The sequence below is a fragment of the Talpa occidentalis genome, unplaced genomic scaffold (assembly GCF_014898055.3).
Source record: "Talpa occidentalis isolate TD23 unplaced genomic scaffold, MPIMG_talOcc4v2.1 talOcc4.11, whole genome shotgun sequence".
Taxonomy (NCBI): Eukaryota; Metazoa; Chordata; class Mammalia; order Eulipotyphla; family Talpidae; genus Talpa; species Talpa occidentalis.
The window spans coordinates 26872304-26899814 of record NW_023601104.1 but is presented as its reverse complement, the minus strand read 5'-3'; the positions used below and the strand labels follow the sequence as shown (position 1 = coordinate 26899814).

At 40.0% G+C, this 27511-nt stretch overlaps 1 protein-coding gene across 26 annotated transcripts in view; it reads left to right on the top strand.

Moving 5' to 3' along the window:
• RORA (RAR related orphan receptor A) overlaps window positions 1–27511 on the top strand; it is a 672136-nt gene that overhangs the window by 202398 nt on the left and 442227 nt on the right. For 10 of the 26 annotated variants that reach the window (XM_054687796.1, XM_054687795.1, XM_054687806.1 and 7 more), the window contains one exon: window positions 21756–21821. The exons of 15 other annotated variants lie outside the window; for them this stretch is intronic. In XM_054687796.1, the coding sequence (XP_054543771.1) occupies window positions 21756–21821 (66 nt within the window). One more of the 26 variants, XM_054687772.1, reaches the window with a different exon arrangement.

The following is a 27511-nucleotide window of genomic DNA, read 5'->3' as shown; positions in this document are numbered from 1 at the left end:
TTTAGCAGTGGCTCCGGAGGATCTGCTGCTACACCTGAGGCAGCCCCTCATTTATCTGAGTCTCTGCCCGAACTGCTAACAACCAGCTCAAATTGGCTGATTTTTCCACATTTGTCAGGGAGCCAGCTGCACTGGCTCAGCTGAGCATCTGCAGAAAGGAAAGCAGAGAACCAGAAAAAAAAGCTTTTAAGTCATTATTCTTATTCATTTCCCTATTCTCTGCCCCACCCCCTCGCAGTCTCCACTGCCATGCCTCTTTCTTCTTCTTCTTTTTTTAAAAATCTTTTTATAACAATCTTTTCCTTTATGTGGCAAGAGCCCTTGGCATCCTTCCAGTGACCTGTCTGTAAAGAGATACTCCTCCCTTATAATTAGGCCTTTGTTATACCACTTCCTGATTTTCTTCTCTTTCTTTCCTTTTTAAAGCTTCTGGCCCTTGACACCCCAATGCCCCAATGGAATAACCATACTTGTTAAAACGAAGGGTCTTCAAAAGGGTGATAAAGTTGGCTTCCTCAAGGAGACCTATGTGTTCTTTCAGGCCTGTGGCTACAATGGACGAGGAAATTGAAGGACCCAAAATAAGATGTGTGTTGAGATGTCTTCATTATGGTCACAACCTCACCTGCAGTGCTCTCTGCAGCATCCTTGTCCCTATTCTTGGGCTACTTCATTTCTGGAGTGTAGTTTCTGCATTTCTCTGTTCCTGGGCTCTAATCATATAGGTTCCTGGGCGGGGCGATAGTGTGTCTTATCAGATACCCTTAAAATGACAGAAAGAGCTAAATCCCCAAAATGTAGCAAATGTCTGAGAGCGAGGCAAGAGGCAAATGCAGCCAAACCCTGTCCTCCCTGGGGTTCAAGAAGTGGTGGTCTGAGTAGAAGGGACCCACTTTTATTAGGCCCAAGAAAGGAGAGGTTGGTCTGGAGATTTGGACAAACATTTGGATATATTTCACTCAGTCCTTACAAAGAAAATGGTAACAGGATCTATACAGTTATAACCACACATTTGAGGGGACTCAGTGCAAGACCAGAAGTCTCAGAATTACTGAAATCATGAGAATATAAAGAAGAAATTTTGAGAGACCGAGTCCTTCCCTGTCAGGATCTGTGACATTCCATTCTTTTCCTGTGTTTTGAAATCTGTGGCTCAAAAACAAAAACAAATTTCTAATATACTAGGTAGCCACTGTTGGTGACCTTTCTTTCTCTAAGGTGGCTTTTAGAAATAAACCTGTTTGTCCAGTGCAAACTGGAATAAAATACTGAGTTTCTTTTTTTTTTTTTTTTTTTGATTTATTTATTTATTTATTTATTTATACAAGCATTGGGTACAGTCAGAAGCACAGGAGGGTGAGTGAATTCACCAGAGCGGGGAACAGAACAGGCAGACTAACGAAATACACTGCTGAGGGGAGCAGCAGTCGTGGCAGGAGAGATCTGTCATGCCATGTGGGACCCTCGCCGGTGGCTGGGGATCAAATCGGCACTGCAGAGGCTGCAGGCAGCTTCACAGCCCAGTGCTCAACTGCTGCACCACCAGGGGAGGCCAAATATTGAGTTTCTATTTGCCCTCAGATTGATTTCCTTCTTCAGTGTTACCAAGAGTAACACTCATGTTTGCCCCCCCCCCCTTTTATGGGTTTTAAGATTTGGTGCTATAGATTGTTTTTTATTTCTTTTTGAAAATTACATGTCTAGAGGAATATTATGGGGGGACATATTTTATCAAATTTTCTTTTGGTATACAGAGATCTACCTCCAGAATTGTTTTTGTAACTAGCCTACTAGTAAGTAGCACTTTTTGTAGTTGCCTGGTTAAGATACCAAATGCTCTGCCTGATGGTTTACAGGTTGAGTTAGGTCATTTGGTTAAGCTTGAACTGGGATGAATGAAAATTAAATAAGGTATTAATTGTTAAGGCATGTCTAAGACATTGAAGCAGATCCCAGGTCTGTGACTTGCTTTCAAGTTACTTCGCTGGTCTGTAAAAAGGGATCATTAATACTTTCCTCACTACAATGTGGGAAAGATTAATGAGACCCTGTATATAAAGTTCCTGATAGGGTCTCTCACATGTGGTGTATGCTTGAAGAACAGACACACTACCATTTTTCAAAGACCTTCACTTATTAAAGTGTCTTTCAACTTTGAAAAGTTACCACCACCTAATAAGAGCTGAGCTTAACATAATGAGAAATTGTAGGTAGTCAGCTGCCGCCTGCATTAGCCAATGTCAAGAATAAGCGTTGAATATCTTGACCAGAAACTCACATCTTCCATGTCAAAATAACCCAGCAACTAGAAGCTAGGGGGTTGTTGGAGGGACTCCTCCGATTTATGAACCAATTGCTTTCTGCCAAAGTACTTGAGAATTTTTTTGTTTGGATTCAAGAAAATTATTTCCTAGAAATAATTAGTCCCAGTTGTTATTTTCTCCTTTATTTTCCTTGCTGCTAAAGATGAGTGTGCTACAAAGTACTTATACAATTGAACAAAAAGAAAACAAACAACCTAATCAAAAAATGGGCAGGAGAGCTAAATAGGCCCTTCTCCAAAGAAGACACGCAGATGGCCAACAGACATACGAAAAAATGCTCATCATCACTTATCATGAGAGAAATGCAAATCAAAACCTTGATAAGATACTACCTCACCTGTGAGAATAGCCCATATCAAATAAAGCATACACAACAAGTACTGGTGAGGATTAGAGCAAAAAGAATCCTCTTACACTTGTTTGTGAGAATGTAGACTGGCCAGTCCCTATGGAAAGAAGTGTGGGTATTCCTCAAAAGATTAAAAATAGATTTATCATATGACCCAACAACTCTGCTCCTAAACATCTATCCAAGAGCACAAAACACAAATTTAAAAGGAAAACTGCACTCCTATGTTCATATTGGCACTATTTACAATCCAAGATATAACATCAATCTAAATACCTCGGAACAGATGAAATGATCAAGAAGATGTGGTACATATACACAAAAGAATACTACTCAGTGATCAGAAAAGATAAACTCATGCCATTTGTAGTGACATGGATGGAAGTATAAGGGATTATTTTAAATGAAGTGAGCCAGAAAGATCAACTAAATACTGGATGGTTTTGCTTATATCTGAAATCAGCCAAAGACAAACTGTAAGACTGACCCTTGAAAGAGACTGTAGATCTGAGATACTCAGAAGGGGAGGCAAAGAATAAGTGGAAGGAGAGCGCAGTGGAGTGTGGTAGAGGACTGTGGGCACTTTGGTGATGGGAAAACTATGGTGACCACTCCTGGTGGGAGAAAGCCTATATTTGAGAAAACAAACAAGGATATTTTTTAAAAAATGTATATATTGAGTTTTAACTTGCTTAGTGTCTAGTTATTTTTTTCTGTAAAACTGTGAGTTCTGATTTCCAGACACATATTGTGCCCCAGTCTCTTCACAACCTGTATAAGAGGGTGTTTCACTAGTTCCATGTGTCAGTGACTAAGACCGTGGGGCATGGGATACCACAGATAGGTAGATGCCTATGGAGGTAAACTTAAACACTTTCAACAAGTGGGGCAATGCAAGGACTGGGGGTGGGGGGAAGAAGTCATCCCACTCTAGTTCCCTATCTAGTTATTAGTCTAATCCAAAACTCTTTTAAAAAGGATTTATTTATACATACAAGAACTGGGGTACAGGCCAGTGGTATGTGGGGTGAGAGGATTCACTAGAGACAGAGTGGGGAACAAAACAGGTGGAACCATTGAAATACACTGCTGATGGGAGTACCTGGTGACTCAGGAGAGGTCTGCTGCACCATGTGGGTAGCTCCCTGACTGGGGATCAAACTCATGCTGCAGTGGCTGTGGCGAACTTCATAGATTGCATCTTAACCCCTTGCAAGCTTCATAGGTTGAGTTTCTTGTTTTTTGTTTTTTTTAATAAGATTATTTATTTATTTAATTTATTTATTTATTTGTACAAGAACTGGGGTACAGGCCAGTACGCGGGAGGATGAGAGGATTCACCAGAGACAGAGCTGGGAACAGAACAGGCAGATGACAAAATACACTGCTGGGGGGAGCAGCGGGCATGACAGGAGAGGTCTGCCATGCCATGTGGGACCCTCGCCAGCCAGCCGGGATCGAACTGGCGCTGCAGATGCTGCGGACAGCTTCACAGCGCAGCACTCAGCCACCTGCACCACCAGAGTAGGCCCTCATAGATTGTCTTTTTTTTTTTTTATAATAAATTTTATTTTTATATTCCCCATACAATTGCAACCCCCTTATTTGGACCCCAATCCCTCCCCTCCCACCCTCTACCCCTCCCCCCTTGCGCCACCAGGGAGATCCCTAATCCTAAACTCTTATCAGGGCCAGGGTTGGGGGCGGGGGTGGGGGTTGGGGTGGAAAGAGGGCAGTGAGGACAAGGGATTCTCAGCTATGGGAGATAGGAAGAGCTGGTCCTGATTTTTCTTTGTTCCCATTCCTATTCAGTTGTCATCCATAAGTTGAAAGTGTGTTGTATCAGTTAGGGCCCATCCCATATGAGTTGTAATGACAGATTTGTGAAGCACATGTTATGTAGATCTTTCATCCTATAGCAAGTGAAGGAAATACCAATATCCACATCCTCCTGACCCCCAAAATGTCAGTGCTTCTGAAAATCTGGTCCCCAATATCTTGTAAGAAATACATATTCCAGAGCTCCAACCCAGACCTTTTGAATTATAAACTCAAGTGATGGGACCTAGTGCCCCAAGGGATTCAAATGGGACTCCTAAAGTTGGGAATTACTGATTTAAGCATTCAAACAGGACTCTTGTCTGTTTCACAGCATTTGTGCCAAAGAATGCCTGTGGAAAATGTGGTGAGCATAGTTCCATGGACAAGATGAGGGCTCAGTGACCATTACAGTGACTTACTTCTGGCAGTAGGTCTCCTCCATAAAATAAAGCCTGCCTAGTTAAATTTAAATTTTTGATAGAGAAATAATTTTTAGTGTAATTTTGTCTCAGTTGAGGCCCTGTGTTTTTATTTGCTGAATCTGGCAACTCTATCTGAAAGTAAAATTAGGTTGTGTTGAAACTTGGCAGATACCACTTCAAACAAGTGATCAAGGTTAACAATACCAGGAATAAGTCATGTGATAAGAGATCAATTCATTTCTGAGGTAATTTTCTTTAAAACCTACAACTTCCATTTGATCGTTAGAAAACATCTGACAAATCCAAATTGAGAGATTGTTGAAAACTGTCAAAGTTAAGAAAAACAAAAAAGACTAAGAAATTGTCACTGATTTTTAAAACTTAGGAGATATGAGGGCCTAAGTATAATGAGATTCTGGATGGGATCCTGGAAAGGAAAAAAAAATTGTGGAAAAACTAGCCAAATGTGAAAAAGGCCTAAAGTTTGATTAATTGAAAGGTATGGAGGTTAGTTTCTTAGTTTTGATAAGAGTTACATATGGTGTTCACATTAGGGCAAGCTGAGTAAAGGTTCTGTGGGAATTCGCTGTTCTATATTTGCAATTCCTCTGTAGATCTAAAATTATTTCAATGTAAAAAGCTTTTTAAAAACTGGGTTGGCTATCCATTTGGTAGCTTTGTGAGTACCACCTTCCTCTTGTTTTCTTATGGAAACAATGAAATATTTTACTTATATGCTGAACTGAGAACATTTAGATCAATTACAAACACATGGGATGTGGCTCTTCCAACACTGCAGGTGCCAAAAATTTTGCAGTGGTTTTAAATCTGTCATGGACAAATGTAGTCTTTCCTGTGAGCGTTTAATGTGTTTTGCCTGGGCTTTCATGGGAATCCATATTTACTGTTAAGGCTTATTCACCCCAGAGCTCATTGGGATGGATTGTTGGGAAGGAGGAGTGGTCAACCTTGAGGTGGTGATGCATGCGGAGGTTGCAAAAGCATGGCTAATCTGAATGTTGAGATTGTTTCCAGAAAATTCTGATTTTAGTTTTATCTGCAGAGTTTGGTCTGTGTGAGCCCATGAACTAGGAGATGCAAGTAGTAGCTTTTCACCCAAAAAGATTTTTCCACAGCACCAGTTTGCAGATGGTTAACCAATTTGTTCTGGAATTAGCGGTTTCAGATAGAAACTTTCTGGTAGGGCCCCTACTTGCAGGCATGTGGAATCAAGCTGTGAGCTTAGTTTATCCCCCACTTCACCCCCATTCAGTGGTCCCTGTATTTCCTTGCATGGGCTGTGCACTAAATTCTAAGTCCCAAACCAAAAGGCCATGGTGTCTTTTTTCCTAGAGGCTGAGATAGGAGCGCCCCAAGGACCTGAGGATTGCAGTTAGTACCTCTGAAGAGATGTGGGTTGACTTCACCCTTAGTTCAATTCCTAAATGAGAGTGGCCTAAATCCTAGCTATTACTCAGGACTCTCTTAGGTCATCACTCCATCTTTTCTTTCTTCTCCTTCATCACAGGCCCATGGGTCTTCTAGGTGCCATTCCTTCCAGCAGGAATCCAACTGTCTTCCTTCCTTGACACTCTCATGTTTATTGATAAAATATTATTTAGAAGTATACATTATGGTAGAGGTTTTTTTAAATTATTGAGGTTACATTGTTACAATACTGTGATTCAGAGACACAGAGACTCTTGACACTGATTCTTACCCATGTAACTCTATTTTATATCTCATTCTGAAGGCTGCAAAGACTTGGTTTCATTTATTCAACTTGCCATATTTTTCTTCTAATTTCCAATTGTTAAATAATTTCTTTGTTAACATTTAGTAATATTAAATGTTTGTTAATATGTATTAATAATTTGTTTCAATTGTAATAGGTTGTTTTCAACTTTTTACCATTCTAGATATTAGTGGGATGTATTTTTTTACTTTTAACTTTATCTTTTGAGTCTATTTTATTAGGAAACAACCAGACGAGTATTGCTAAGACACAAATACTCATAACATCCTTAGTATTTTGATGTCTGTTGCCTGTTGTTTAATTTTCACAAGTCTAAAATGACCAAAAGTGTCCTGTCTCATCTCCTCTAATCCATGCCTATTACCTCCTTGAAAATCTACATTGAAACTTCCCTTATCCAATCTGTAGTTGCCAAATAAAATCTACCTACATCTTTACTCTGCCTGTGGTGTGCCTCCCTCTCCTGCCTTCTTTCAACATTTTGTACTTGTTTTATTGGTATTACTTTTGTTCTTTGGCTCAATGTGAACTTACTAGAGGAAGTTTTCTCTTCCCACTACAGAAGGAGGTGTTATATTTTGATGGAGTTGATGTCTTCTCAACAAAAACTGTGCTTTCCTTTTTTAAAACTTTTTTTTTTTATTTTTACAGTGAACATCCAATATCTATCTATCTATTTATTTATTTATTTATTTAGATTTTATTTTTATTTATTTATACAAGAACCAGGGTACAGGCCAGATGCCCGGGAGGGTGAGAGGATTCACCAGAGACAGAGTGGGGAACAGAACAGGCAGATTGATGAAACACACTGTTGAGGGGAGCAGCCACGCCATGTGGGATCCTCGCCAGCTGGCTGGGATCAAACTGGCTGCAGGGGCTGCAGACAGCTTCACAGTGCTGCTCTCAACTGCCTGCGCCACTAGGGGAGGCCCCCAATAGTTACTTAATAAATAAAAACAGATGATTGATTCTTAATAATTTAAAATCAGCAGTTTGCTATTTTAATAAATGTAACATAAGTACATTGCATTTACTACTATGTTACCTTTATTACAAGATATGGTAGAGGATTTAGTGAAATAGAGAACAGTTTGACTTAGTTGCTCATAATTCACATGAGCGAAGTAGTTCTAAATTTATAATTTGATTTCTACATCACAATTTGAGATTCCATGTATTTTAACTCCTTTATGATGTCTACTGCTTGGTATTGAATAGTTGTTAAAATAATCATCCAAGTAGTTTGTTTTGGGGTAGCCAGGACATGTGTTCATGCTCTCAGTGTGTTTCAGTGTGGGTACATGTTCATACACAGGTTTGTTAGCAAATAATTTTGTAATTTTACAAATATACATTGCACACATTTTAAATTATGTCTTACCTCATTCAGAGAACCCAAATTCATCCAGAATTTGCTGTCTTACCGGTTTACATTCCTTATGAACCTTCAAGATAAATGTGTTGGCTATTTGACCATCATTTCTCATCTAGGAATAATCGGCTTTGAAAGACTGTACCATTCCTTACTGCGTGTAGCACTCACGTTATATTTTCCTTTCACAATTTACTGAAGAAGCACAAGAGTAGAAATTTACTCAAATTCTCTCTCTTAATGACTGAGTTACTGCCCAATCATAATGCAAGATAAGTATAATTATATCTTAACCAATGACTAATAACAAAAGAGAATCATGCACAAGCCTTAATTCCAAAGTATTCTACCACTTTTATACAATTAATTGTCAAATTAAAATTTCATTTGTTATCTCATTAAGCCCTTAGAGTGCATAAACTCTGCATTAAGGCATAATTGGAGCTTTTTAAAATAAAAGTTATATTTAATCTAACAAGATAAAGTCCGTTGCTATTGATTTGCCTGGGAAACAAAAAGCTCAGATCTCAGCATGAGCCAAATGAAACTACTGGCTCCACAAGTTCAAATTAGTGTTATTAATCATATCACCTCAGGATGTTTGAGCTGAGGTTAAAACTTAGTAATATTCTATAACATAATTATTCTGTGAATTTTTAGCCCAAGAAGTTCTAAGTTTAGTGGGTGGAGTATAGAGTTGGGGACCAGGCAAACCTGGCTCTACCAGTAACAAGCTGAATGATGCAGCCTCAGTTTCCCTATCTCAAAGCAAACTTAACACACCAGTTCCACTCCTAGGTGCATTCCCATGAGAAACAGACAGAAGTCCACACAGAAACTTGTACGTGTATATTTATAGCAATATTACTCGTATCACCCAAACACTAGGAACAAGCCCCATGTACATCCATCAGCTGATAAATGGATTAACAAATCATGACATATACGTAGGGTAGAATATTAGTCAGCCATAAAAGAAAGAAGGACTGGAGTATGGCGCAACTTGGACGAATCTTGTAAACATGATGATCCATGAAAGAGGAAATGATGCACAAAAGTTCACATATTACATGATGCCTTCGCTATGTTTTATCCAGAATAGGCCAATTCATAGAGATAGAGAGCAGATTCGTGATTACCAGCAGGTGAGGAGATGAAGGGGAGTGATAACTTAATCTGTATGGGGAGCGGAGTTTCCAATATGTGAATACAGTAAGTGTTGCTGAATTGTGCACTTTAAAATGCATAGTTGTATGTTATATGGGTTGCACCTCAGTCGTAAAAATAATAACATAAGAAATCCCCAACCTGACGGTTATTAGGATGGTATGCAAACCAAAGGCACTCGAGCATTGTCCTTTCCTTTTCCTACCTGTATCACTTCCTGTAACTGGGTGAGTCCTTCTTCTCTTTAATATAAAAGAAAAGAGTGAGATAATAGTGTTTCCAACTGAAAAGTAAGTGAAAAATGATGAGGGAGAGGTACAATTACCATCTTCTAGGCACCTGGAGTAGATAAATCTAGGTTGGCTCTTTAAGATGCTCATTTCTAATAGACCAGGATGCCTACCTTGTTTAAAATTTTCAGGTGGCCTTTAAACATCACAGAGGTGCAGGAAAGGACAGAGACAGCTGCAGCATCTGGAACACTTCATCTAGGGCAAGCATTTGCCAGGAAAGCAAGTCATAATTCTAATAGTTCAGCAACAGAGGATTTGCCATGGTCGATAGGCTGTTTGTCAGTGAGGCAAGTGTTCTGCCTTTGGCTATGACTTTTATATATTCTTTCCAACAGAGGCAGAACAACAAATATCCCCAAACATTACAGTCACTGGTTGAAAAATAGGCATTTCCTGAGCTGAATGAAGGTAATTGCCTTCTGACCTATGAGGTTACCAGTTCATTTCCAGACACAACCAGTGTGACTCCCTTGCTATTAGTATGTTATGACTGATTGTGGGTGTGTTTGCTCTTGATTTCCTATCCCAAGGAGAATTACTATTTCTACCCCATTCTGGAAATAGCTTGTCTATCACTTGCTCCCAGTATCTTCTCTCTCCCAAGCCCCATCTTGACTCCTCCAGACCTATTTTGGGGTTTTGCCCACAACCTCATTCTCACTATAATGCCTTAGTTGCCCCATGAAGTATTACTTGCTGACTACCTGGCTCCTCAGAACTGAACAATATTGTGTTGCTACTCAATGCAATGTCAAGAGTGAAAACAGAGCCAGAGAGGGTAAGCCCTTCTTACCAGCAAGGAGAACAGTAAATAAAGATGCCCTGAAGAAAAGGAAGCAGTCTGGCTGAGGGTATGAGTGTAATCCAGCTGATCAATCAGTGGATGATCAGTCAATCAGTACTTCACTTGAGCACTTAATGTTTGGAGAGTACTTGCTGTGATTAAAGAGAACTTGGGTTCTAGACCACTTACGTTATGACTAGTACATGCTAGTGTGTGGAGTCCAAAACGTAACCATGAGCCTGGGCCTCAGCTTCCTCATCTGTAAACAGAGTAAAAATCTCTTCTTATTAGAGGTACTTTGAGAATTCAGGCAACCTATATTTACCTAATTCCTGGTCATGAGAATCTAAGATTTCAGAGCAGTTGTTCCACAAGTGGACACTTAGCATAAGGTAATCTCTGCTTCAGGGATGTTGGATGCTTTCACTGCCCTTAAGGATTCTCAGGAAGATAAGACCAAAACTTCTGAATTACTGCACAGATCATACAGTACAGTAGAATATGATTGCAGTTTTCAGTTTTAGAATTCATGAGAGAAGCCCTCCTACTAAATAGATGGCTGGAGTAATAACACTTTTGTTAAGTTCTAAAATTCAGAATTTTTTGCACCTCTAATCCTCACAATGATCCATCATTTTATAATGAAGAATCTGCAACTCAGACAGGTTAAATAACTTGCTCATCTCAGATCTGGCCAACCTTAAAGCACAATCTGTGTAGACAGAGCCGGGTGCAGGGAGGAAATGAATGAGGCACACAGCCCCATGTCTTCTGTCCTCAAATTTGTTCTGAGCATCAGTTTCTCCAGCTGACTACAGCATGTGGCCAACCTTACCTGTCCCTTTTTATTACCATTACAGTCTTTCCATGGAGAAGCTAGTTTAAACTCCACCAAAGGAACTTTCTGAAAAATTAGCAATAGCCGAATCCAAAATGCTTTATTCAGCCAGTTTGAGGATTGTGCTAAATGATAGTCTCAATGATTTGGGGCACTTCTGTGTCCCTCTAAACTGATACAGAATGAACATTCCCAGGGAAACTAGAAATTCCTCTGTGCTTTTTACAACTTGCTGGTTCAACCAGGCCCTCGTACAGCCAACTTTGAGAAAACTGTCCTGTAGTTAAAGTAATTAAAGGACAGTAACAACAAACACAGTATGATGTACTTTACCTAAACACTTGTAGAACTTTTTTAAGACTCAGAATTTGTGTGTCACTGGGCAGAGTGAGCTTGAAGAGAAACCTTCACCATGCCCCCAGCAGCCTTGTATTGCCACCTAGTGAGCCCACGTTGGAAGATCCCATAGTCAGTGGCAATCACCAGCTCCATGCCCAGCCAGTCTTCTCTGCTCTGACTTGTGACTTCACAGGACTTGGGCTGGTTGCTAAAGTTTTTCATGAATGTGAAAAGCAATTAAAAGCTGATTGTATGCAAAATATTATTCTACTCATAGAAAAATACAAAAGTAAATGTGCTGGATTTAAAATTAGGTTAACTCATTGCCTTTACACCCAATGCAGGATCTTAAGGTGTCCTAGTGTCACCTATCTTTTTCTTGCTGTGGACTATCAGGAAATTTTAGCTTCTCATGACCAGAGACTCTTCACCTCTAAGTTTAAGTGATTTGATTTGGATTAGAGAGGGTATTATCCATTTTCTACAGGCTGTAGATACTATAGAAGTGTTTATTTAAAGCTTTATGTACAGTCTTGATGTTAAAGGATTTCTTGATTTAAGTAAAACATGTCAGGGTGAGTTCCTTGTCTAGCCTTAGTACAAGATTAATTTTTCATATATGAGAAAAAAATTGTGTTCACCCATTTCCAAAAAGAATTAAGACTTTTGAAAACACAGGTACTAAAGTTTTAGGAGGATTTAGTTTTTCTCAATTTGATCAAATATTATGATTTCTTTCAGTGCCAAACATTTTTATTTAGTTCTTCTTTCTCTTAGGCAGAGCAAGTTCTTCTGTCTAATTTTGAAAATGAGAAGACACTTAATTTAGGTTTTCTCCCTTGCTAAAAGATTCTACCAATCACACTATTTAAATTCTAAATCCCTTCTTTAAGGAACTTCAAAGCCAAAGAAGAAATTAAAAGATTATAATCTATTTCTTGATCTTACCCATCATAATGGGGAGATGCCAATATTCAAATCAGATTGCTGCAGAACCTTAGGAGAATTTACCCACCTTTCAATCCCAAATCTTAGGGAACTTGATCCTGGGGTTTTCCTCCTTTCTTCATTTATCATTCATAACAATGTGAAGTCCCACTTGTTTCATAAATCCTGCTAAAGCAGCTCTCTTCCATCGTCATCTCACTGTTCCTCCAAACGGTTGCCAAACCTTTCATTTCTCAAACCAAGCAGCATTTGTTAAGACTAGCACTTCTAAAACTCAGTGAAGGACTAGTTCCTCCCTGTCTAATTTATTACAGACTAACACATTTGTTTAAAAGTTGAGCACAGTGAAAATGAAGTGTCAGTAAAATGAAACAAGAAAAGGTATATATATATATATATATATATAATAAAATTAGTCCACATTTATTATTATTAAACTCCACAGACAAAACATGTCATTTTGTATGGTGCGGGGGTCAGGGAAACTAAAAAGTAGGCAAAATTAAAGCAAATGGTCAAGTAAGGCATTCCAAAGCTCCATCTCCAAAATAGCAAGAAAAAATTCTGGCAAAAACTATCAGAATTATCTTCTTCAAATATTTCAAATCTAACTAAAAGCTTATAGGAAAAAGTTCACAGTAAAAAGCTTTTTTTTTTTTTTTTAAACTAGTCAATTCTTCTTATGAAGAGCAAATGTTTTTGTGACTTAACTTACCCTAATCCCATCCCCCAATTTGTAGTCCAGCCACAGCTTTGAAAACAGCAGCCCACGTTGCCAGTGTAGTTCCCTGAGGATACAGAATGGGTCTTATTCCCAAAGAAGTCTTATTTGGTCTGTCTGGTGGCTCTCTGGGAGGCTCACTCAAAAGGGATGTCTTTATCTTTTCTAACTGGGAACTTGCCTAGCACTAAGCCCTTCCCCAGGGACATGGTCTAAAACATTTAGAGGTAACCAAATAGAAATTCTAGAGTTGAAAAGTGCAGTAACAAAGAAAAATTCACAAGGGGGGCTCAATAGTGGATTTGAGCAAATCAAAGAAAGAATTAGCAAACTTGAAATAAGTCGATTGAGATTTTTCCATTCAAAGGAATAAGAAGAAAAAAGAATGAAAGAAAATTAACAGACCCTGGGAGACCAGAGGTCATAAGGCATATCAGCATATTCATAATTAGAGTTCTAGAAGAGAGAGGAAGGACAAAAAGATTATTTGAAGATATAATAGAGATATAATGGTGAAACTTCTCCAATTTGATGAAAAACATGAATCTATTGTAGAAAAGCTCAATGAACTCCAAGTAAGATAAATTCAAAGAGATCTGTACTGAGACACATCATAATGAGAACACTGAAAAGCAAAGGCAAATAGAGGGCCTCCCCGGTGGTGCAGCGGTTGAGCGCTGGGTTGCGAAGCTGCCTGCAGCCCCCGCAGCACCTGTTCGATCCCCGGCCTCCAGGCGAGGGTCCCACATGGCGCACAGACCTCTGCTGCTGCCCACTGCTCCCATCAGCAGTGTACTTTGGTCCTTCTGCCTGTTCTGCTCCCTGCTCTGGCTCTGGTGAATTCTCTCACCCTCCTGTTCTTCTGACTGTACCCAGTGCTTGTATAAATAAATAAATAAATATTTAAAAAAAAAAAAAAAGGCGAATAGAGAGTCTGAAAAGCAGCAATAGAGAAGCAACTCATATAAGAATTCTCAACAGGATTAACAGCTTATTTCTCATTGCAAAACCATGTAGGCCAAAGGCAGTGGGATGACATTCAAAGTGTTCAAATTAAAATATGGCCAACCCAGAATTTTGTATCTGACAAAATGATCCTTTAAAAATGAAGGGGAAGGCCTCTCTGGTGGTGCAAGGGGTTAAGATGCAACCTATGAAGCTGTCCACAGCCACTGTAGCACGAGTTTGATCCCTGGCTAGGGGGCTAACCACATGATGCAGCAGACCTCTCCTGACTCACCTGCTGCTCCCCTCAGCAGTGTATTTGAGTCAATCTGCCTGTCCTGCTACCCACTCTGCCTCTGGTGAATCCTCTCACCCCCCACACCTCTGTCCTGTACCCCAGTTCTTGTGCGCATAAATAAATCTTTATAAATAAATAAATAAATAAATGAAAATGAAGGGGAAATTAAGATATTCCTGGGTAAAGAAAAACTGAGAAAGTTTAAACATCCTTGATTAAAAAATAGAAGGAAACAGTTATCAAATCAATAACATCAACTCTACCTCAAATAATTAGAATAAGATGGATAAGTGAATCCCAAAGCAAGTAGAAGGAAGGAAAAATCAAGATTAAAGTAAAGAGAAATGAAATAGAGAACAGAGGACAATAGGAAAATTTAACAAAACTGTAAGTTTGCGAAGTTTGAATGCAAGAGCTACAACATAGTTAAAACATTCAAAAATGAAAAATGTTTGGACTCACACTTCCAGTTTCAAAACTGATTACAAATCTTCAATAATCAAAACATGATGATACTGGCATACAAGTAGAATAGAATTGAAAGTCGAGAAATTAGTATTTATAGGACTAGCTATTTTTAACAAGGGTGCCAAAACTATTCAATGAAGAAAGAATATTCTTAGACAAATTTTGCTGAGATAACTGGGTAGCTATGTGCAAAAGAATGAAATCCAACCCTTACCTCATATTGTATACAAAGAATTAATTAAAAATTGGATCAAATACTTATGTGTAAGGCACAACACTATAAAACTCTTAGAAAGCAAACAGGTATAAATCTTCATGACTTTGAATTAGACAGTGACTTCTTAAATATAACACCAAAATCACAGGCAACAAAAGAAAAAATTGATAAGTAAGATTTCATGAAAATTAAACTTTCATATATCAAAGGACACTATCAAAAAGTAAATAAAAAGTAACTGACAGAATAGGAAAAATTATTTTCAAATTATATACCTCATAATCTAGTGTTAAAAATACAGACAAACTTGTACAACTCAACAATAAAAGATAGACAACCAAACCAAAAACATAAAATTATGGGCAAAGTATATGGATAGATGTTTCAAGGAAAACATAGAAATAGCCACTATGAATGAACACATGAAAAGATGCTCAAAATCATTGTTTTAGGGGACTGCCATTCAAAACCACAATAAGATACCACCTCATACCTGCTAGGTTGATAGTAATAAAAAAAAACAACAAATGCAAAGAATAACTATTGAAATGGATATGGAGCAATGGAAACCATTTATACATTGCTGGTGGGAATATAAAATGGTATAACTGGAAAAGAGTTTGACAGTACCTCTAAAATTAAATATGGAGTTACCAATTTCATTTTTTGCATGTGACTATCCAGTTAGCAAAATTTGTCCATGACTATTCTTCATTGAATAATTTTGGCACCCTGTTGAACATCTAGACTTTGAATTCTATTCATTGGTCTCCATGTCTATCCTTATGGCAGTAATTCCAGTCCTAGGTAAACATGCTTATACAAAAACTTGAACACTGATATTCATAGCAGCTTTATTTGTAATATTAGAGTAGTAGAAACTGTCATCAGCTGATGAATAAACAAAAGATTGTTAGCCTCATGTTGGAATATTAGTCAGCTGATTAAAGGATTGAAGAGCAGCCCCATGCTACAACACAGATGAACCTTCCAAGCATTTTGCCCAAAGAAAGAAATCAAATGTGAAATTATTGTGTAATCATAGAGACAGAAATTAGATTAGTGGTTGCTAGGGGATGGAGGGAAATTTGAACAGAGATAATAGCTATCGGGTCTTTATTGGAGTTGTGAAAATACTCTGGAATTAGTCTTGATAGTGTGCAAAATTGAAATGCTAAAAGCTACAGAATTGGGCCTTCCCTGGTGGCACAGACTGTTGAGCACAGTGCTGTGAATCTGTCCACAGCCTCTGCAGAACGCGTTTGATCCTGGCTGATGGGGGAGATACTCACATGGCATAGCAGACCTCTCCTGTCCCGCCCGCTGCTCCCCTCAGCAGTGTATTTCAGTCAGTCTGCCTGTTCTGTTCCCCACTGTCTCTGGTAAATCCTCTCATCCTCCCGCACATCTGGCCTGTACCCCGGTTCTTGTATGGATAAATAAATCTTTTTTTAAAAAAAGCTACAGAATTATGCCCTTTACAGTGTTTTAAATGGTGAGTTTTGTTATGTAAATTTCATCTCAAAAAAAGAACAACCTTTTCATAGAAAAATATTAAAAAATGAGTATGAATAAACACCATTTGTAGTTGACCCTTAAACAATACAGGTTTGAACTGCATGGGTCATCTTATAGGCAGACTTTCAACTGAGCGGGGGTCAGTTCCCCTAACCCATGCATGACTCAATTGTCAATTGTATTTTCTCTTCCTAATGATTTTCTTAATAACCTTTTTCTTTATCTAGTTTGAAGTATATGATACATATAACATACAAAATATGTATTAAGCAACTATTAATGTCTGGCCAGCAGTAGGTTATTAGCAGCTAAGTTTTGGGTGAGGCAAAAGTTACATGTGATTTTTCAACTGGGACTACAGGTGTCAGCATCCCTTACCAGTGCATTTTTTAAAGGCCACAACTGTATTTAGTTTTAACACAATATTTTATTGTTAAATAGAGAGTACTTTGTTAAGCTGACCACTGACATCTGTTTAAAAAAGTGCTACAGAATACCATTTTTACTTGTATAATCTTATGACACTAAATTACATTTACTGTCCTCTTCCCATCTACACCTCAGACTAAATACTATATAATACCTTTCATGGATGAACACTTTCAGTCTTCATAAAACTGAAATAGTATCTTAACCGTTTCTCATTCATGGTTGTACATACTGTTTTCCTGCACTGTGACCAATTTTGAAAACAACTTGGTGGAGTCTAGATAACCACATGATTTATGGTCCAAACATGACACTTTGGAGCATGAAAGTGGGCACTAACCATACGGGATGCCAGCACAACAAGTATAACCCAGACTGTCCTGGGCAACCCAGGACATGCGGCCACCTAAGCAGAAGTGACATTTACTTCCAGGCGCATACTCAGGGCTGCATACCCAGTGAAAAATACTTGGGGTGGAAGGAAGATTGACTCAAAGGAAATAGCTTTCCTGCAGTTGCTGCTGCTGTGGGTCAGGTGTGGTGAGCTGTGCCTGCCCCCACCATCCTCAGCAGGATGGGCTGGCTCCACTGGACCCCTTGCTCTTAGCTCACCTGCACATGGATTGCAGCAAAGGTAGGGAACCAGAGAGGATCACCACCATTCCTATTTTGCAACTAAATAAGGACTTTGGGATAGGCTGAGGCTGCTTTTCTAATGTGTGTCTCTCTGTTATGGTCCAGTATATGTGAGAGAGAAAATCAAGGTGGTCAGATCATGTGGCAGAGCTGATCTGTGGCTGTGGATATTGTCAGCCTTGGGGTGTTCAGACGCAGCAAAAGCAGAATGGATGTGTATAGCAGAATCCATCTTCACATGCCCTGTACGAACCTGCATTGTCTAAAGTTTCTTTGGGATTATTTAACCTGACTTTTTTGTTTAATAATGAGGAAACTGAGGCTCAAAGAAGGGTCAAGATTTTTCCATTTAACACTTCCTCTACCGAAGTAGGATTTGTTTCCTATCTGTTCAGTTTCTGTTTTACTTGAGGGAGGGGAACAGCTCTTAAAAAGAAAGAAATTTGCAGAAGTATTGGGTGAAAAATCCAAAAAGTCCAAGACATCGATTCCTGCAGGGGTGTGTGCTGAGCCACATGCTGGGATAACCGAGAAAACTAATGCCACCACCAAGCTCCAGCCTGTCCCAGCCCTCCACAGCCACTGTGAGCCATGAGCAATCTCATTAGTGAAATGGTGATCTGCTGTCTGCCTCCCTGGGCTTGGTTGCATATTAATTGCTGTAGGTTCAGAAAGTACGTTAAAGAGGGAACAGTTTACCTGAGTCCCTCCAGCTCATCTCATCACCCAGGCCAACCATGCTAGTGGGTGGGGAGAAGAGGCAGGCTGGTCATGCAGTATCTAAGACCCTCTGATAAGGTCCTGTGCTCCAAAAACCCTCACAGATTGCAGCTCTCAACTCATAACTGAGAGTTTGAAATTAAGATAGGGTGTATGTATGTGTATGTGTGTGTGTGTTTGTGTCCAGGCAAGCAAAAATCAGGAGACTCTGTTAGAGCTGTCACATTTTCTGTATCTGTCTGGCACTTTACCAGTTATTTTACATCCTTTCCCTCTTTTAACCCTGTTTCCTCGGACATATACACTACCCTCCCCACTTCCTAAGTGGCAAATGAGAGTGTCCCAGTATCCAGCTTAGTCTGGATGGGAAAGGGTTTCCTCAAAGGAGACCCAGATTCCACACACTCCAGGCAAACATGTCCTGAATATGATCTTGTGTGTTTACTTCAGTGGTTCTCACAATGAGTTGTGGGATCAACTTTTCTTATTGTCCTTGGGTTTGGCCAGCAGAATATGGACTCCTTCCAGAAGGTTCAAAAGAGCATACTTGACAAATCAGGAAAATACCATGGCAGTGCCAGGATCCCTTCCAGAGAGTCTAGGAAGGGATTCGGCAGGCCACGGCAATTTAGGAACAGAATTGTTCCCTGATGTGCCCACTTCTCTTTCCAACCTTATTGTTGTCTTTACCTACCTTTGTGCTATATGCTGTAATAGGTTAGGGTCATTTAGGCCTTGTTGTCCCTGATCAGATGACTAGAGCAGCCTCCAGGGGCCTCTGCAGGTCTGGTACCCTTGTTTCCTCCACTCACCACACACAGTAACACAGTGACCTCATCATGCTTTTCCTCTTGTTGAAATCTTGGTGTCCTCCCACCTTCCCTTCCTCCCCAAAGCAGAGGTTCCATGTTCTCTGCAGTTTAGCCCCGGTCCTGCCATCCCAGCCTGTACTCTCCAGGCTCAACAGCAGACACCACTTCTGACCTCCCCAGATATCCCAGCCTTTCCTTGTTCTAGGATAGTCACCTCCCACTTCGTCACTGGCTGAATCCTAGCATATGTCAAACTGACTGTGAGGGCTCCTCCCTCAGGAAAATGAGCCTGGTGCCTGGACCCCTCCCGCAAGGCTGTGAGTGGAGGCTGGCCTGGATGGGACTGTGCTGTGGCATTTAAGTCTCATAGTGCTGCCACTCATCTTTAGTCTCCTTGGAGACCTTGTTTGCAATATCTTTCTACTTGTCCCTCTGCATAGAATCTAGGACAGAAGAGGCTCAGTGCATGTGGGATGAATGAAGCTTTTGAAGGGTACAAACCTCACAACATATTATTCCCATAGCTTGACTCTTAAGGCTCCTGATAAGTCAGGAACCACAAAAGTAGAGTACAGAGTGAAAAACTTCAGGCTACCCAAAGGGTTAATAACCATTCCCTGCAGAAAACCTAGAACCATATTCTGTTCCTAAGAAAAGGAAATTCTGCTCCTCTGCGGACTGGGCTATGCACTCTGGGCTAGGATCATGTGGCTGGTGATGTAAAGGGGAGAAATGAGTAAGGCAGAGATTTTTCCCAATTTATAGACAGGGAACTTGAGAAACAACTTGATGAAAATGAGCTGCAAGGGGGTGCTAGTGAAGAGAGCTGCTTTGGCATCCAGATATAGGTACAGTCTCTAAGCTTCCTCCACACCTTCCTTAATAACAGCTAGAATGATGTGAAATTATCCAAACTATCAGCAGATTTAGAAATGACTAATGGGGAACTTGCTGCTCCCTTCCATGGGCAAGTTCCATGGGGCCAGGGTACAGACAGTGGCCTCAGTCTTCCTAGACTTCATCTAAATGGGTCTTTGGGTAACTTATTTGCAGGATTCAAGAAGCAGCATGTTAGCAAAATTAAATTAATTTAAAAAATTTGAAATGCAAACTCAAATGCCCTGCAACTGGATTGCTAAAAATAAATCCCCATGTAAAATGACTTTCTACCAGTTCTTTATTGATAGGGGTGCTGTGTGGAAGGGTCTCGTTGGCCAGTGCAGAGGCAGTGTCTCATGTCCCCAACAAGCATTACAGAAGGGAGAGATTGCAGCTACCTATGGTTCCCAGACCCTCAGAGCCAAGGTGACTTTTCTCTTTGTTCTTTGTGAGGCTGGCCCTGACAGCGTCACCTCCTCACTGGGCCTGGCTACAAGGGTCTTGAGGGCAACTTCTGTTGTAAGCAGAATAATGTTAACAGCTGGGACGTGCCAGTCTGTCAGAGGTCACTCCTATTACAAGTTTCAGAGTGAACATTTTTAGTAGAAGGTGAGACAGGAGAACTGCAGGCTATGCTTTGAGGTTGCAGACTTGAAAAATCAGAGCATTTTCAGAGCAACAGAATAAGGCTGCCCAGCCACCCCTGCTTGTCCCTCACAGACCTTGTAAGTTCAGACAGAGCCTGGTCTAAGTAAAATTGGGCAGATAGCAGGGAAAAGTCCGTGGCCCCTGAAACAGGAGACTGAAACAGTAATCCTGCACTTCCACCACACCACTGTGTTGTTCGGGCAAGTACCTTAATCCCTCTGGTTTTCACTGTGTGGACTAGAGTGAGAGTTAGCAGTAATGTTGCTCTGACATTCAGTGAACCTGAGGTTCTAAGAATTCCCTCATGTTTCTAGATCTTCCCCATTCCTTTCCAGGACCCTCCTGACTCCATCCATAAGGAGGCACAGGTCTTTCTCTTATTTCCTCCTCATGCCCAGCTGCCCAAACTGCCTCTAGTTTTCATTCTAGTCTCAGATTTCCCATGAGTGAAGGGATGATTTGGCAAATCTGCTCCTTTTTTTTTTTTGTGGCACTATCACTGGTGGCCGGGGATTGAACCAGCGCTGCAGAGGCTGCGGGCAGCCTCGCAACCCAGCGCTCAACTGCTGCGCCACCAGGGGAGGCCCTCCTTTTTCTTTTCTTTGAAATTGAACTACTGTTGGTTTACAGCATTATGTTGGTTTCCGGTGTACACTTTATAAATCAACAACTTATATGCATTATGTGGGCCAGAATTCTAGTTTCCATCCAGTTGATCCCCTTTACTTGATGTACCACTTCCCCTCTCCTTCCCTCCAGTAACCACTATTTGTTCTTACAGTTTAAAAGTTTGTTTCTATTTTATTTAATTAGTTTTTTTTCTTTATCTACCGCATATGGATGAAATTACACAGTGCCTTTCTCCATCTGATTTATTTCACTAAGTATAACACCCTCAAGTTTCATCCATGTTGCTGCAAATGGCAGGATTTCATCTTTTTTTTATAGCTGAGTAGTTTTCCATTTGTATTATCTATTATGTTCATTTACCTCATCATCTTATACAATAACTGTCAGTAAGTACTCCTTTTTCTTGATGTTTCTTTAGCAATTAAGACAGAACTTCATCTGTTATCTGAAGAAAGATGGGGATTCTTGAGTGAGTGCTTGACAGGTATGCTGGAAAATCCTCAGATCAGAGGATAATGATAGTAGCAATAATAATAGCAATAACAGCAGCAACAATAACAATAATAGTAAAAATAACTTACCATGTGTCAGGCTCTGTGTTAAGAGGCTAACATATTTTATGACATTTAAATCTCCCCAAACCCCCACAAGTCAAGTCACATTATTTTCCTGAGATCACACAGCCACTAAGTATTATTTGATTTTGAAGCAGTGATACTGAAAACACACACACACACACACTTATTACCAGTAGGAGAATTTGTACATATAAATGACTTTCAGGCTCTAACACCATCACCTTATAAGATCAGTTTATAAACTTAATTCTAATACTGTCACAAATACTTGGTTGGGGTTACCAGGTAATCCTGGGAACACTTCCTGAGCTAAACATACACACATGTACATGCATACAGTGTTTTTTAGATCGTCACCACAGTCTGCTTTTTATTCTGTTCTTGTTATTATTATTTTACTGTCCAGTAATGTTCACATATATTTTCACCAAAGATATTGGGTGTTTCCAATACACAATTCCATTTTACCCTTAAAGGAAAGATCTGCCACATTCAACATCTGACTGTGTGTTTTTTCCCCACTGTTTTAGTGGGGAAACATCTTTATTCTCTACTGAGATCTTTTAGAGAAGCCCAATTTATAAGGCAGATTAAAGTGGCACTTGTGTGTTTGAAATCTGAAAGGGAGACTTGACCCCATCCACTCTTCTCTCCTGTCCTTCTTGTTCTCCTTCTTGAACTAGAGGGTACCAGCCAGCAACTTCAAGTTAGGGAGCCCTCTGTGGAAAGCACCACCCTGGTGCTGGCTGTCCAGAGGTGGGAGAAGCAGGGGCAGGTGCTCCGTGCCCTCTCACCACCCAGCTTGTGCAAGTCCTATCCTATCTGTCAGTGAAAGAACATACTTGTCTCTCCTTGAAATTCTTCCTGGAGAACATGAGTCCTTAGTGAATGCCTCCTCAGGGTCTTTAATCCTCCATTCTTGTTTGTAAAAGAGCTTTAAGAGGCTTGCAGAAATGCTTTGAGGAAGGAAGAAGAGGGAGCTTGGATGGCTATAAATAGAAAGGCTAGTTCTGAGGTCAACAATGATAAAGAGAGAGAGAGAAAATTTAAGGATTGCCATGAGACAAGGAAAAGAATCACAAAGATATTCAGAAAAAGTATTCTGAGTGGGGATTTCCAGCAGAAAGTGAAAAGCACAATGTGTCTGAACCCCAGGCTGGAGGCTGGACACCAGCTGCTCTGAGCTGCCGGCCTCCCATTGCAGTGAAGGGCATGCAGGGCCAAGAGGAGCGGGGGCAGGGTCTGCTTCATGCAAGACCCTGGGGGCCACCATCAAGGAGCCCACCCATCTGGAACTCCCTGCCTAGAAGAGACTCCAAAACTCTGAATCAAGAGGAAGTTAGGAAAGGCAGGAAGGCAGATACAGATGAAGTTTTGTGAGTTATCAAAGTGTCTGTGAAAATACCCCAGTCAAAGCTGGCCTGCCTCTGATGCATGATATTTCTGATTTTGATGATTGCATTATAGTTATGTAGGACAGTGTTCTTGTTTGGAAGAAAATTTACATCACAAAGAAGGGAGTGCTAGGACACTGAGTAAACAAATTACTATCAAATAGTCTACTTTAAAAAAAGTTATTAATACTATACTTGCAACTTCTCAAAGCTTGGAATTCTTAAAATGTAGACACACACACAAAAAGTTCCTGATGTGCATTTTCCACGCCAAATCAAATAAAGCAGAATCAATTAAAACAGAATCTCTAGGGAGGACACCCATATTTGTAACTGTTGAAATTCCCAGGTGGTTTCCAGTGTGAGCTGATTGAGCAAAAGTAGAATCAGTTGGAAACTTGTTAGAAATGCAGATTCTCTGGCCCTATCCCAAACCTCATGAATTAGAAACCCTGAGGGTAGGGCCCTGCAATATGTATTTTAACAAGCTCTCCATCTACTTAAGTTTAAGAGCCATTGGCCTACAACCTTCCTCATTCTCTTCTGTCTGTTCCAACTCTTGATGATCCTTCATTGTTAGTCCAGACTCACAGTAGTTCCCTTCCCCAGGCTATTCCCCTATCTTTGTTTCATCTCAGGATTAAAAATGATCTGTTACACATTTGTCAGACCCATCTGAACTGGTCCCAGTCTCATTCACAAGGTTCATGGCATAGAGTTGACACTGGTGCATGCTTTGAGGTGTCGGTGGTGATGGTCAATGGTGTTTCCAATGTTACATTTACTTCCGCTTTCATGCCCTTTAAAGGCATGCGGTGATGTGTCTCAAGTTTGTTCTGTGATGGGAATTTTATAAGAGGCTCTATGAAGACAGGGATGATGACAAGCATTTTAAACTACATTCAGAAGCACCCCCACCCTTAAGGGAGCTGGTTCTGAAGCTTTTTACTAAAAGGTGCCTGTGAGCTGCTGGGCTCTCTAATTAAACCAGATGGACTGGATGATAGCTGATTAGATTCCTGACTTACCGATCCTCCTTCTATTTACTCACATAAATACGTTGATGAGCCAGAAACCATCTCATTCAGGAAAAGCACCTCACTGAATATTTTTAGAAAATTAAACTTTTATGGATGACCCAGTCTGTGAGCAACTAAAATGCCAAAGTCTGTTTCCTGTGGCACTTGGATGGCTGAGCTTTCAGCAGGGGAGCCGTGAATGAGTTTGTTTCTGCAAATGTGTGCCAAAACAACAGCAACAACAAATTATAGGCCCATCAGTCATTTTGGATGGAAAGAGGAACACGTCACAGTGATTGACATAACCAGGGCCTTGGACACTGCTTTGCTGTTAATGTCCTCTGCCTCTCCTCACTGCCTTAATAATGTCACATTTTGGCGATACTGATTCCCAATTCACTTTGCTCTCTTGATTGGTAATATTTGATGGTGGGGTGATGAAGTAGATGCTGTAAAGAACACATGATATTTGCTAACACATAAGGTAAATACAATTACTTCTGTCATACATAAATGTATGTGCATATTTATATTAATAACTGACACATTCTCTACAAAGCCAACTCATAGTTAATCAGGTAGAAGCAGGTGAACTTAAATACTAGTATAGGTTGAGAAATTCTTAACTTTAGGTTCTGCTACTGTTAGAATCTATATTCATGCCCTGTAGATGATAAGTAGGTGGCCCAAATTGGACCCATGGAAAGTCATTTTGTGCAATGCATTGTTTTAGGTTATTTCCAGGATCATTCTGCTGAGATGACAAAAAAGTTTGTGGAATATGCTAAAGTTATGATATGGGTTGCATGACATTGCAGAAACATTATGGCTGCTAAGAAGACAAACCTCAGTCCTCATAGTGCTCAGGTAGGCTGTGACCTAGTGAAAATTGGCACTGAGCTAGGGTAACTTCCTTGGTTGAACCATATAAGCAGAATTATATCCAATCACGCTATAAGAGTACTTTTGATTGCCTGTTGGGTTGGTACCATGGGCTTACTTCTGTGCTGATTCAACGTATTTGGAACCTATGATGTTTACCAGAAGTATAGAAGTACTGCCCTTATAGTAAAGGCTGAGGTCAAATTGTTCTCTAAGGGCAAGGCTCAACTCTGGAAGAGAGAGCAGAGAAGTATAATTGCTATGTGGAACTTACTAGTCACTTATACATTCATCTAGTATTTAATACCTTCCTATTATGTACCAGATATTATTTTAGGGATAAACAAGCTTAAGATTACAGGCATAATATTCCTTAATGGAGCTTGCAGTTTTTTAGTGTTACCTAGCCATTAAATTTGGTGAAAATAGAAAAGAATCACATTAGTGGAATTTGCAAACTATCCAGAGATAAGACTCATCTTCCAGAAACGAGTCTCTATCCAAGATTATTATGGACTGAATTGTGTATCTCCAAAATGCATATGTTATAATCCCAATCCCCAAATACCTTGGAATGAGAACTTATTTGAAAATAGGGTCTTTAAATAGGTAATTAAGTTAAAATATAGATGATTATAATGGGTCCTAATCTAACATGACTGGTATTCTTATAAGAAGAAGAAATCTGGATACTGATAACAGAGAAAAGACAGTGTGACAATTCAGGGAGAATGTGGTTATCTACAAGCCAAGGAGAGAGACTTGAAACAGATCCTTATTTCATAGCTCTCAAAAGGGACTACCCTGCCAACATCTGGATTTCAGACTTCTGGTCTCCAGGACTATGAGACAACAGATTTCTGTTGTCTAAGCTACCCAATTCTGCAGCACCTTGTTAATGCTTAAGGCAGCCCTAACAAATGGATACAAGTATATTAAATGCCAAAATGTGAACAGGGAATAGATTGGTCCAGTTGGGGAAAGACAAAGTGTGAGATAGAGTGAACTATTGGCTAGGTTTTGGGAGAGTAGGGTGGCATAATTAGTGTTTCAGGGAGATGGAAAAAAAAAAAAACAACAGTGCTGGATTGAGAGAGAGAGAGAGAGAGAGAGAGAGAGAGAGAGAGAGTTGTAACAGAGAAATCAAGATGCAACTCTCTTTGCATCCTAACCATTTCATCAATGTGAAAGAGGCTTCTGCCTTCTCCAGGGGACACGTTCCCCTTGATGTCATGTTTATTGAATTGTCTTGTTTTACACGGAAGCAAAATGATTTCATGTTGGTCTAGCTCCTTTTTTGCTTAGATAATAAATCTTCTAAGGTAAAACTCTCTTTGTCCCTAGTTACTACACACTTAATCCAGTTTCCCTAGTGCTGGAATTTAAAATTTAAGCCCAGAGGAGTGAAACCATCTTAATTCTGCATTTAGATTAAACCACTGATGGCCATTGGACAACATCAGGACACATCTAGATGGTGAGAGGAGCAACAAAACTGAGAATTGAGAAGAACTGTTTTATCATTGCTCTATGACAGGATGTTGAAAAATTAAGCTTGGAAGTAATAGTGGGACATGAGCAATAGTGGGACATGAATAATAGTGGGACGTGACTTCACAAATATGTGAAGTCAAACACTACAAACTCTTGAGGTGTGACTTGGTACTTCACTGGTACTCAAAAGGCATCAAAATTGCTGAGGCACATGAGGTCACTGAGTCAGTGCTGTTGGCCTGGAAAGTGCTCTCCTGGGGGATCTAAGACATCCTTGTCAAAGGGTCTTATTGCTGTTAGCATCAGTTGAGAGAAACATTGTCTCTTACCATATAATACCTTAGGCCTCTTCCCTCATATCTTGAACCTCCTTCCTATTGGTCACCAAAAAGATCTGGTGTGTAGTTTTTCTAGTACCTGTATGGATGGTACTAAGATGATCAAAGAGGTCCCATCACTACTTACTCTCCTGTGCTATAGTTGCTAACTATTGAGCATCTAGAACTGGATAGTACTCACTGTCAGGGCCCATCCTCTGGTTCTCTCAGTATCCCTACAGTCTAATCCATGGCTGGTCTACAGTTGACACAGTAAATATTTGCTACAGAGAAAGAAGCAGGAAAAGAAGTTTCTTTTTGGTTTGAGGACCAGCCCTTGTGATATCATGAGTGTGACATATAATTCAGTGTAACACTCATGGTTTCCAAGAGTCTCAGATAGGACTTCTCCGTGCCTACCACCCACTTTGTAACTACTTCACCTAGAAAGTGATTTAGCTGAGCTTCTGAAGCCAGTTCTCCCAGCTGC